The sequence below is a fragment of the Mesoplodon densirostris genome, chromosome 7 (assembly GCF_025265405.1).
Source record: "Mesoplodon densirostris isolate mMesDen1 chromosome 7, mMesDen1 primary haplotype, whole genome shotgun sequence".
Classification (NCBI taxonomy): Eukaryota; Metazoa; Chordata; class Mammalia; order Artiodactyla; family Ziphiidae; genus Mesoplodon; species Mesoplodon densirostris.
In genome coordinates, this window is record NC_082667.1 from 24,780,805 (window position 1) to 24,793,312 (window position 12,508).

General features: G+C 42.2%; 1 protein-coding gene across 26 annotated transcripts in view; it reads right to left on the bottom strand.

Moving 5' to 3' along the window:
* The window catches only part of CD44 (CD44 molecule (Indian blood group)), an 88,143-nt gene that overhangs the window by 38,590 nt on the left and 37,045 nt on the right, over positions 1-12,508 (bottom strand). For all 26 annotated transcript variants that reach the window (XM_060103132.1, XM_060103131.1, XM_060103158.1 and 23 more), the window contains exons 3-5: positions 9,209-9,342; positions 3,086-3,154; positions 394-627 (exon numbers count right to left, since the gene is read on the bottom strand). In XM_060103132.1, the coding sequence (XP_059959115.1) occupies positions 394-627; positions 3,086-3,154; positions 9,209-9,342 (437 nt within the window). The remainder of the gene's footprint in view (positions 1-393; positions 628-3,085; positions 3,155-9,208; positions 9,343-12,508) is intronic.

The following is a 12,508-nucleotide window of genomic DNA, read 5'->3' on the forward strand; positions in this document are numbered from 1 at the left end:
AAAGTAGCACATGAAAAACGCTATGATCACAACTTTGTGAAAACAATCTTATCCACAGATGGATAAGAACGAGAAGGAAACATGCAAAAATGAAAATAGCTTCTGCATCAGGCTTGAATTGTCACCGTATCTCTGGGACAAGAGAACAAGGGAAGTTCTTCTGAAAAACTTCCAATATGGTACTTCTCGTAGATGGAAAAAAAAAAAAAGGTAGGCAGTAGCAGTCAATGCATACGGTGCACTGACAACCACAGCAGCCCGCCTCCCCAGATGATGTCACCACCTTCTAGAGACGGAGGCAATCAACAGGTGAGTGGGGATCGCTCAGGAAGAGCAGAGACGTTTTTTGCAAACGAATCGCTATTGGAAAGCACAGGGATTCATTCTCCTTACTGGTAGCCAGGGTAGTCTCTGGGTTGCTGGGGACCCAGGGACTATCTTGGTCCGGAGTCGGGTACACGGTTGGCAGATGGGTGTGGAAGATGTTGTAGCCCCCTGAAGTGCTTCTCTCACTGGAGGATCCACTGCTCATGTCCTCCTCGGGAGTGGTGCCGGGGTTGATGTCATCGGGGTTAGTTCTGTATTCCCCTTTCTTGGTGTACCGGGTGCCATCACGGTTAACGATAGCTGGAAGACAGAGGAGGCACTTTCAGAGCTGGACAGCTGACGTTTTCCGACTGTAGGAAAACTGTGGCTTATCTTAGAAGACTTTAAAGCTATTTTTCTTTTTTATGAAGCAAACCAACACCTAACTACCTCTCTAGTTGGGGGGATAGAGTGAGCGATGCACTAAGAAAGTGAACTCTCCCTGCCCACCCACACACCCTGGAGACGGGGAGGGGGAAAGAGGGTGTGTTTGGGAGTCCCCAGGTTCGAATCCCAGTTTCGTGTGGCTCTAGACAAGGTAGGTAACCCTCTGAGCTTCAGTTTCATCATTTGTAAAATAGGGATGATACTACCTTCTGCTATGAGCACTATATGATATGTTGTATGGAAAGTGCTTAGCGTAGTATTCAAGACAGAGTTCGTGCTCAATAAGTGATCATTCTCCTGCCTGGTCCCTACCCTCCCTTCTCAAGTGCATGTAATATTTGTTGCTATTAATTCCATCTATTTCGAGAAAGGATTTGAAATAGGAGACAAAGAAGTGATCAGTCTCAGCAGGGAATATACAAGCATAACTCATTTATTTGTGCTTCACTTTATAGCTTCACGGATACTGTGTTTTACACCTTGAAGGCTTGTGGAAACTCTGCGTTGTTAGATAATGGTTAGCATTTTTTAGCAATAAAATATTTTTAGTTAAGGCATGTTTTTTAAAACATAATGCTATTACACACTTGGACTACAGTATAGTATAAATGTAATTTCTATATGTGCTGGGAAACCAAAATAATTTATAGCAATATTCAGTTTATTGTGGTGGCCTGAAACTTAACCCGCAATACCTCTGAGGTATGCCTATAAATTTAAAAATCCACAAAGAATTAAATTTTCTTTCTAAGCAGCAAATGTTGTCAGTTTAAATGCACTCCCAGTCCTGGCTAAGAAATCAGCATGCTTAAATATCGACAGAGCCTCTGCCATCTTCTGTGAAATTCAACCTAAAATGAAGAAGCACGGATGTATACAAAGGTCAAAGTCTTTGGTTTAAACAAGCAGATGACTAGAATGACAGGAGGAGAAAGAGCAAGGAGGACTTCTTTCATTGTTCTCCTCTAAATGTGTTTGTTGCCTTCGAGCGTGGGTCACTCACTGCACAAGTGTGCATTTAGCAGAAATGATTTTCTGCTGTATGACATTGGTAGGACTAAAGAGTCTGTCTGTCTGCCTATCTAGATTGCCCAAGTAGAACTATTAATAAAACATAAATTTGAAAACATTGCAAAGTCTCAATCACCCTAATTATCTCTGCAGATAAAAATCTGACAAGAAAATATGACTAAACTTGAACAGATCCAGACTTTGAGAGAGATCTGTGGGGACCAAGGAAATGGGGCATTTATTGAGCATCTACTAGGGGCCAGGCGTGCATCAGACACATTATCTTTCTTAATTTTCAGGACAAATTTCATATGTTTCATTACTCGGATGAGAAAACAGGCTCAGATCACCTGGGTGGTAAAGAACTAGGATTTCAAACCAGGCCTGATGTAGACAGCATACCTCACAGTGCAGGCCTCCCCTTCCTTTTCCAAGGTATAGGCCAGGGCAATCTCTTTCCTAACTGTGGGGGGCTGGAACTGTGTGGTCCAGGAAGATTCTGGTCCCCCTGCCACCATCACCATTGTCCCCATGCACACCGAGGGGTCTGGCTCTTAGGAGGCAGAAATCCAGCCTCCTCGTCACTGTGATACTTCTCAAAACATGAGGCTCAGAGTCGATCAGATCAAGGTTAACAGGTTGACCTATTTGAAAGTTCTGGCTGAAATATTCTGTTTTCCGCAGTGCCAACTGCCTACTTCTGAGGATAATCAAGATGGTTTTAGGTCGACATGTTGTAAATCATGCTGAAACGCATATCAGGAAGTTTGTATCATTTATTATCATTTTTCAATACTCCAGTTAAATCAAACAGAAAATTTGGGGGGCCAGAATGTCCCTACCCCTGACACTTATCAATCCCTGTCTCTGAGAGAGAGAACATAGCTCAGACTCAGAGCCTTCAGCAGCTAGAATTTAAGAACATCATTTAAGTTTTCTTACATTTAAATTTATTTTTAAGGTTACGTTTTATTTATAACCAGAGATGTTGGCTTTACATTTGCAGTTTTTTAATGTATTTTAAGTAGAAAAGAATGGGTCAATTAAATGAAAAATATCAAGTAAAAGATACTTCTGTGTCCACAGAGATGCCAAAAAAATGTGAAAGTAGTTTTCAGATGACTGATGTTTGAGGAACAATGTATTGGGGTAAACCAAAGAGCAGTTTTAAGTCATCGAAGGAAAAGGGGAAGGGTTGGTAAATCATAGCCACTGTCCCTAACCTTAGGGAAATAAGTGCTATTTTATAAAACATAGAAAATGCACCTCATCCTTTCTCCAAGAATAGGAATACTCAATCAAGGTTAAAAGAGATACGTACTTATGGTAATTGGTCCTTCAAAGGAATTGGGCAGGTCTGTGACTGATGTACAGTCTTCTTCAGGTAGAGCTATGAAGTAGAAAAGAAAAAAAAGGCATGAGAACTTGAAAAAAATAGGAGCCTAATTGATGTCCATTTCTACTAGTTAGGATGGTTTTTTATTATAACTTATCCCAAATCATTCTCTTTTTCTGAAACTTAAGTTTCCCAGGAACTTCTCTGATCTTGGTGACAAATTTTCCATTTTTATTTTGCTGCACACATTTTTGGAAGCTTACTTGTTCCCCTCCCCATGCCAACAAATTCATTCATTAACAAATGTATATGTTCTATATCAAGCACTGTGGAAAGCTGGGGATACAACAGTAATACGATAGACATGGTCCTTCTCTAATGAGGTATACATTAGAAGTTATTTTTAATTTGTTATTATAAAATTAATATGGGAATAACTGTAAAACTGTTAAAATAAAGAAATGTATGAACTATAATGAGGAAATCACGTGTAATCCCAATAATTTACAGAAATGATGGAAAAACACAGCCGACAAATGCAATCAAATGCTTATCAACATGAACAGCATGAGAATCTGAAGATTAAAATAATCAACAAAGAATTTACTTAGTAGAAATATTTTTTTAAAAACTAATCTTTCATCTTTTAATGTATTCATTTATTTAACAAATCTCCTAAGTGCCTACTCTATATAGACTGCTTCTCCCCATATAGTTTCTGAGGTTGTCCGTCTTTGGTCTGGGTGCCCAGAATATTTCCTGAGGCTTCTGTTTTGGCTTATCTCATCACAGGCGCCTCTGACTTCTTTTTCTTTTGTTCTCCATTTATCTTCTACTTCCCCCCACCCTTCTTCAGGGATAAAATTTCTGACTGTATGTTGGGCCTGCCTGATCACCCACAAATGTTACAAGAGCAGTCCTTTGAGAAGCACTGTCTAAAGCTCTCTGAAAGCAGACCCTGGAAGTTCCACCCTGCCTGCCATCCCGTGAGTCCTAAAGGAAGCTTTAACCAGTGGCTCCATTCCTGCCCAAATGCTCTATTCTGTAACTGGACCTTGTGTTGAGCTCTAAAAACTCAGAGAGTTTTAAACTGGCTTTGCTGTTATAGGAAGATTGGATTCATTTGTGTATTACAGCTTTTATACTCTGTGTGTGTGTGTATATGTGTCTGTGTGTATGTATGTGTGTGTGTGCACTTTAATGTAAAATGGAAACTTATTTGTTAGGTTGGTTTTTTCCAGAGTTTCTTCTTGGCAAAGAGGAAAGAACAAAGAGATGGATGGATGGATGGGTGGATGGATGGATGGATGGATGGATGGATAAATGGGTGGATGGATGGATGGATGGGTGGGTGGGTGTATGGATGGATGGATGGATGGATGGATGAGTGGATGGATGGATGGATGGATGAGTGGATGGATGGATGGATGGATGGATGGATGAGTGGATGGATGGATGGATGGATGAGTGGATGGATGGATGGATGGGTGGGTGGGTGGATGGATGGATGGATGGATAGAGGGAGGCAGGCAGGCAGACTGCTATCACAAGGAAGTCTGTTATCACAAGTATTTTAAGTGTCCTGCCATAAATTGCTGGGTACTCATGACACTGGACATAAACACAAGTCAAATGAAACAGAGTTTGATTGCTTCCCACTTCCTAGGGCCATCTTTTCCCACAGATAAAGGGAATGTCCTTTACCTGCCTATTCTTTGGCCTCATAGTGAAACTAACTGGCAGCTTTATATATTCAACTGCAGAAGAGCAGGTTTTAGAAATAGCTGTTCTTGCAAGGGCTGATCAAAAGATTTCTCAGAAGAGAGACTCTTCAAAGAGAAAGTCACCTCCTTGGTAAGGCCATTCCTCACCATCCAATCTAAACCAGCCTGTCACCACTCTCCCACATCCATCACCATTGCATATTTGTTCTCATTTCTTCTTCAGGTTTACTGCTAGCTAAAATTATCTTATTCACTTTACTTGATGGCTGTTCAGGTCACATCTCACATCCCCTACCCTCTGCCACCCACCCACCTCCACAGAAATATGGAAACTCCACAAGATGAGTAGTAACTTCACCTTTCTTGGCTAGAGCATTTATGTGTGATGGGGACAGAGAAGCACTCAAATATTTGTTGAATGAATGAAAAAAAAATCACACCAATATAATTTCTCAACAGTCCATTCTTCCAGTAAACATACCTAAGATATTAATCCCCAAAATGGTCTGCAAATACAAACAGGTCAAGAAACATCCAGATGAACCCTGAATGACAATGCCATAAGAAATAATTAAAGGACGTTTCAGATCTATCAGTTCTTTTATTCATTTTAAGCATTTACTCAACACATATGACAGACCACATTATAAACAAGGAGCAAAAAGATAAACATTTCTGTCCCTGCTTTTGAGGAATTCACAGGTCATGGGAGACAATAATAGTATTTCTTTAGATTTTTACAGTTTTCAAAAAAATTCCCCAATGATTCCCTCGCTTGAAAATCAGGGCAAATAGCCAACCTGGGAGATCTTGCAGAGTATCTACATAATCTGTTCTGGGGACACCACCAGAAACTGTCCTGACCTATGAGATGTTTCTGATATTATTATACTGCTCAGACCCAGAAACAGGCCTTAGATTATGGTTTCTTAATGGCAGGGATGGAATAACCTCCCCCAAATTCAAACACAATTGCAGGTAACAGTAGTACACGGGGGATTTCCAGGAGTAAAGTTGTAGCAGAATGAAGCATGATGTCAAAAACACTAAGACAGTTTTGCAAATGATGAGAGCATTTGTTCAAATGGAGTCCCTTCATGCTCCAATTCACCTTAACTTTTATAAAGAACATCAAGTCTGCCAAGCACACTAAGATGGATGCTGACCCAAATGTGCAGTTAATACATCACGCTCCCATGTCAGATACAGGGCATCATTGGACAGCCTTTCACTGTGTTTAATGAGCATCCCACTGCTGGGAGAATCAAGCCTGGTGAGGTTTCCCTGAACCAAAGGATTTGTTAGAAAGACTCTGAGATGAGCTTCCTGATAGGCTGCATCTCAGAAACCTTGCGTCCACCGCACCAAAATGGCCAAGAGCAATGTTAATTATTCAGTCTAGCCAATCACTCATTGACATAGAAAGAGAGCTTCCTCAATGCCCAATACATACTTGTTGAATAAATGAGTGAATGAATAAACAGATGAATGCAGAATCTTCCCCTAAATCCCTCCTTCAAAAGAGAACGAAGTATTTTACTGAAAGCAAACTTCAAAAATGAACTAATTCATGTCAGTTCTCTGTGTTAACACAGAAGTCATTAAGCTTGTGTTGGGCCTGACCCCTGAGAAAAGAGGCAATAAAAATCATGAAGCCTTATTTTCATTTGTAAACCATAGGCCGTGTTTTACAGAAACACTGCTGAAATTGTAAGCTTATAGAAAGTATCTGCTAAGATGGAGCTGGCTTTGGTCCCTGTAGCCAATTTGTCTCAGGATCACATCACCAGGTCCTGACCACTTGCTTGTAGGTCTCAGGCTAAGATGGATTCAAAGATCTTTCCAATGGGATCCTTGGCATAGAGCACAAGGTTATCAAGATCTGTCTCTCATTCAACACTCCCATTGTCATTCAACTCTAAACTAAGACATTTAGAATGTATTTATCCTTAGAGAAACATTCTTCCCCAGCTCCTTTATTTTTCATCTCATGACTTCAACAAGATTAAATTCGAAGACAAGAAATATGCCCTCTGGTTCCTTCTAACTCCACTCTGCCCAACACACTACTGAATGCATGTCGTTGATCAATAAATACTCTTTTTAAAACATATAGAAAATTGATAAAAGCGCTCTAACCATATTGAATAAATTTAGATACGAGAAAAGGAAAACCATCGCTTTGAACTTTACTACTTTGCTGCAGCTGCTTTGCCACTCACTACCCCCAGGGCATCTCAAGCTTTTTAACAGAACTAACCTCCCCAAAGAAGAGGAAAGTTCATCAGTACCGTTCACTCCTTTCTTTGAAGATGGGCCCAACCCTATGGGCAAAAAGGACAGGGAGAAAAGTCTCAGTAGTAACTGGCCTAGACGGCTTCAACTCCAGGTGATAAAACAGTGGGAGCTTCTACCTTTTTGAATGAAGGTTCTTTCCAGCAAGGGATACCAACTTGTAAAACAGGCGAGACAATGTGCATATACTACAACATAATTTATTGCATACATTCACCAGAAAAGATTCAGTGGGAGAAGCAACAGGCAGTGCCCAGAGGCTGGAGAGTATGCGGCCTTGAATTTGCCCTTCCCACATGACCAACCCCTTCACCTAAAGCATGAAGCCTTCCCAAAGCCTTCCTCTGACCTCTGACATTAAGCTAACCTAGTCAGACCACGTGTTGCTCTGTGTCTCTTTCCTACTGAATTGCATGTGGTTTTTCTCATCATGTTATTAGAATAGACTTTCTGGTATGGGTATGGGGACTGGATAGCAACCATGTATTGTTTAGCCTCAGTTGGACTCTCCTCCTTGGGTCAAACTCCATTTGTGTTCTTTGCTTATATAACAGGGAAGAGTAAACACTCTGTAGTTTTCCTCGTTTTAAGTGCCCCTCCATCGGTTCAGTGACCTGTATAAATGTGACATAATTTACTGGCCTCATGCACTCCATTTCAACTAACCAGCCCTGATATTTTCTCTTTCTCCTAAGTGCTAGAATTCCCTTCTGAATTCCCACTCTCATCCCTGCTGCTCACACAACAGTGGATGGGTGGGGAAGCCAAAAGCTACTGATGTAATCTCACAATTTCTTTGATGCACCTATTTAAGCTTAAAAATCCATGTAGATTTTATATTCTACTACCATATGTAATATCTGTGTTTGATTTATAAAAACCATGTCTTAAGTCATCATGTAATAATATCTGTCTCATGTAGGTAATATCTTAAGTCATTTTCCAGCTAATTTAACATCCCCTTCCTACCTTTAAGGAAACTGACATGTCAACAAGATGTGCCACATTTGCCTTGTGACTTCATCTTCCCCTTCACACAACCTTAAACCTTCGGGGGGAAACAGAAGGCCCCATTTGAGAAATAAGACATTTGATTGTTGGCATTCAAAAATTTGACATTGCTGGGTTTGACTCTCTTCAAAAGGCCCTGAAGACCCATGGTGCACAGAATTTTAAGATGTTGCTAGGGCCTGAGTTAGACTTGTAAGCATGAGTCTTCAGGCTGGTGGTTGGAAGCAAGTCCCTTACACAGGGAGGGGGGCCTGGCCAGCAGCCCAGAATGCATATCCTAACTTGGCTTTCTTATTCTCTAGCTGTTGGGTTTTCAGTTGTTGGGTAAGGACTCAAGAAGGTCAAAGGCCTACCATATATCCTCCCAGCCTTCTCTCCAGCCCCAACAGGTAACAAACACCACTAAGCAAAGCCATTTGGCTTATGCCCCAATGCTACCATTAGATTCGATTCATGTCACTCCCTTATTCAAAACCCTGCCATAACTTCCCATCACACTGAGAATAAAGTCCAAACTCTCTACCATAGCTTACAAAGCCCTATGCAATCTGGCACCTGCCTACCTCTCTGACTTCATTCCCTGGCTTTCTCCCCTCTGATCACCGAGTTTTATCCACCATGGCCTCCCTGCTACTCTCAGCACAGGCCATGATGCTCCCACAGGCCTGGCTTTGCACTGCTATCCACGGCGCCACGGCTTCCCTCCCTCGCTTCGCTCAGGGCTCTCCCTATACCCAGTTCCTCAGAGGCACTTTCCCTGACTATCTTCTCAGGAAAGCAAAGCATCCCCAGCACTCTGTAGCCCCTTGCTCTGCTTTCTTTTTTGTAACACTTGTTACTCTCTGACTTCACGTAAGTTATTTAATATGTATTTGTTTACCGTTGGCCTTTCCAACTTAGTAGGTAAGCACCCTGGAGACAGGAATCCTTCTTCTACTGGAGAGATACTCAGTGAACATCTGTTATGTGAATGGAAGCTACACGAATCCCCACTTAAGCCAAGATTGTCAGCCATGTTGCCGAAGGCTGGCAGGCCAAAAGCAGTCCAGAACACAAAGCCAATCCACTTGGAACCAACCTGAAGCATTGAAGCAATACGTGTCATACTGGGAGGTATTGGATGTAAGGATGTACACTCCCGTGTTGTTTGCAGCACAGATGGAATTGGGGTGGATCCGGGGGATCACCACGTGCCCATCTATGAACCCGTACCTGCAAAAGAAAAACCAGAGGTTATCCACCCACAAGGCTATAAGCAGGGATTTCATAATATCCCATCGAATGACATTTCATGCAGTGCAATACTTCCTTCAGTTCACCCCAGGGATGCTACAGGTTTTGACAACTGAGTTATGGGAAAGCCAAAAATAACAGCAGAGGGACAGTGAAAGGGACCAGCAAGGCTGATGAAGACAAAGTGATTTTTTCGGAGCTCTATAAAAAGTGTTTTAAAAAAATCAATTCATGAAAGAAAAAAAAATTAGTTTCAAATAAAATCTATGGTCAGCAGTCAGGCCAGGTTGAACAAGCAGAGGGAAGCCCAAGTCACAGACAGAATGACCCCTTGACAATGTGAGACCCACTCTGGCCCGCCATTACCTTCCTATTTGCCAGAAAATACAGAAAATGACTGGCTCGCATCAGACAGAACTAGGTGGCTCTTCATTTCAGTCCACAAATGGCAAACCTGCCTTATTTCCCATCCCCTCCTCTTCTTTCCTGGCCTCACCTTTTCCTGTGATTCCCTCACGCCAGACCTCATTGTTCTAAACACAAAGCCTTGTTTATATGCCAGATACAACGCATCTTGTCCCATGAGCATCTCAGGCATAATTCCATTGCCAGTGGAAGTAAACTGACCGTCATTGAAATGGGAGTCAGAGTGATTAAGTAGATAGCAATGCCTCATTAGCTCAGGAATTTTCCAGAAGCAGCAGAGAAGTGCTTAAGCCCCTTTGCCCCACCATGGTGTTTCTGGGAGTGGTTTGGAGCCGGAGGTTCTTTCAGATACAACATACAGAACCCAGCCTCTTCGATCAGCATCGTGGTGGCTGAATATTCACCGCACGATTTCTCTACAATATAAAATGCCTCAGAAAATGAGATGTGGGCTGAGAAAATACCATTTACAAGGGAAGAAGCAGAGAGGGAGAAGCTAAAGCCAACAGGTTTTTGAAAATGCAGTGCCAGCTAAAATGCACAGCCCAAATCCTTTTAATCGTTCCTGCCAGGGGTGACAGTACGTACTGCATCACCCTGCAAGACCTATGGGAATGGTTGTGAGTCTGAAATTTCTAAGCACATCGAACTCATTATGTCTAAGTTGCAAAAGCTGACATGACTAATTCGTCATCTGAAAGGCCAGACTGGTTTCTCCAAAGACGCCTGAGCTTGGTGGGGGGAGTGGCCACCATTAAATGTTAGTAAGTTTCCATGTATCTGAGAATTGCTACTAATCAGGGTGGGGCAGACAGAAGAGAGGAGATGCGAAGGTTTTTCCGTCACCTGTGAGACTCTCGCATCTGTCCTGTGGCAGGTATCTGATTCATAGCTACCTGAGTGAAATTATGGAAATAAGTTTTGCAACACTTAAAACCAGCTATGGGTAGAACGATAGCTGTCTTTGGCACAGTTTTTCTTTGTTTTTTTAAAATAATAACACTCGTTGGTGAGCCTCCTGCCCACCCCATTCCCATCACATTCTGCTAGCCTGTATCACACCGACATTCTAGAATTTAAATTATTCCTGAGATTTTACAACATCGTGTCGACTGCTGGTTTTATGTGTCATCCTGTCTATAAGTTGGAGATATTAAAATTTATATATGTGTATACTTCATGAGTAGGTTGTTGTTCCCAGGGAGGAAAGAAATACTCAGCAAATCCATCCATGCACCAGACTTTCATCTCCCTTTTGCTCTCAGTCCTTAGGGAGGGCGGGGTCATTAAATCTTGCCCTGGCCTCAGAAGCTGGTCTGGAATCCGAACTCCTCCCCATGAAAGTGATGTGGCCCAGGGCAGGCTGCCACTAAGCCTCAGTTGCTTCCTCTGCAAAGTGGGGTCATATAACCGACTCCTGGTGCAGTCTGAGGATTAAGAGAGGGATATGGGCAGGTGGGCTGGATGATTGGCCAGTGGTGGGTACAGTAAGAACTTCCCCTGTTTTCAGCATATGAGAACTTTTCTGTATTTAGCAAGTCTGCCTTGTCTGCATTTCACAATCAAAATTCAGCTTACTAAATCCACTTTCTTAGGCCACTGGCCTAGTCAGGGCCATATTTAAACAATTAGCCTTAGGGATAGAATATGTGGACCTGCTAATTAGCTTTCCTTCATTGCAGCCTACAGCTCAGGTTCAGAAGCTACCAGAGCTATCTGCTCCTTTTCTATTCTCCCAAGACCCTGCTCTGAACACACACAGATGCCTGCACACATCTGCTCTTTGTTTTAGAGCAGCACTGCTCATTAGAACTTTCTGCAAAACAGAAATGTTCTATAACCTACATTGTCCGATAAAGTAGCCACTAGTCATTTGTGGCTAATCGAGCACTTGAAACGTAGCTAGTGCCAATGAAGAGCTAAAGTTTTGATTTTATTTAATTTTAATTAAGTGTAAATAGCCATCTGTGGCTGGTGGCTACCATATTCGTGCAATTGTGAAGATGCTCTTTTTCCTCATCAGCAGAAGTATCTCAGTTCCCACGCATACTATGGGTGCCTTACTCTGTAACCAAGGACAGGGGATAGATGTATTTAACTTACATTTAATGGTTTCCATAAAGAGTTCTGCAGCTTGACTTTTTAAAAAGCAGCCTGTGTTTGCGTGTTTGCGCGTTGAAGAGAAAAGGGAACCACGTTACCCAACACTATCACATTGCAAAAGTGCAAAGGGGTAGCTGCAGGCTGGGGTGGAAACTTCAGAGAGCAGTTGTCCAGATTCCCCAGAGCTCTTCTAAAGAAAACAAACCAAACCGAAACGCTTCACCACGGCGGTCACCACTGCTTGCTCTTAATGTGCACCGCTTTCCACAGGCCCATGAGAAATTCAGAAAAATAAGGGCCATGCCTGCTGTGAATACCCTGGAGCAGATATCCTGGGCCTGAGGACAGCTCCCTGAGCACTGTGATGTCTGGTAGGAGGCCTCTCAGGAGGCCTCTGTTGGTCCCTCTCATCGCTTTCCCATCACTTGTAATAATACATCTCAATAATTTTCATGTCCTTTTCTCTCAAATCAGAGCAATGGAGAAGAGAAACAAAATCAAAAGAGAGAAAGTTGTTTGAAAAACCTGCTTTAGCCAAGTCTGCAGGGTGAAGACTCCACCAGGCACAGATTTATTTTAAACACTGTTATTTGGTTCCCTTTCTCTTGTGGTTCTG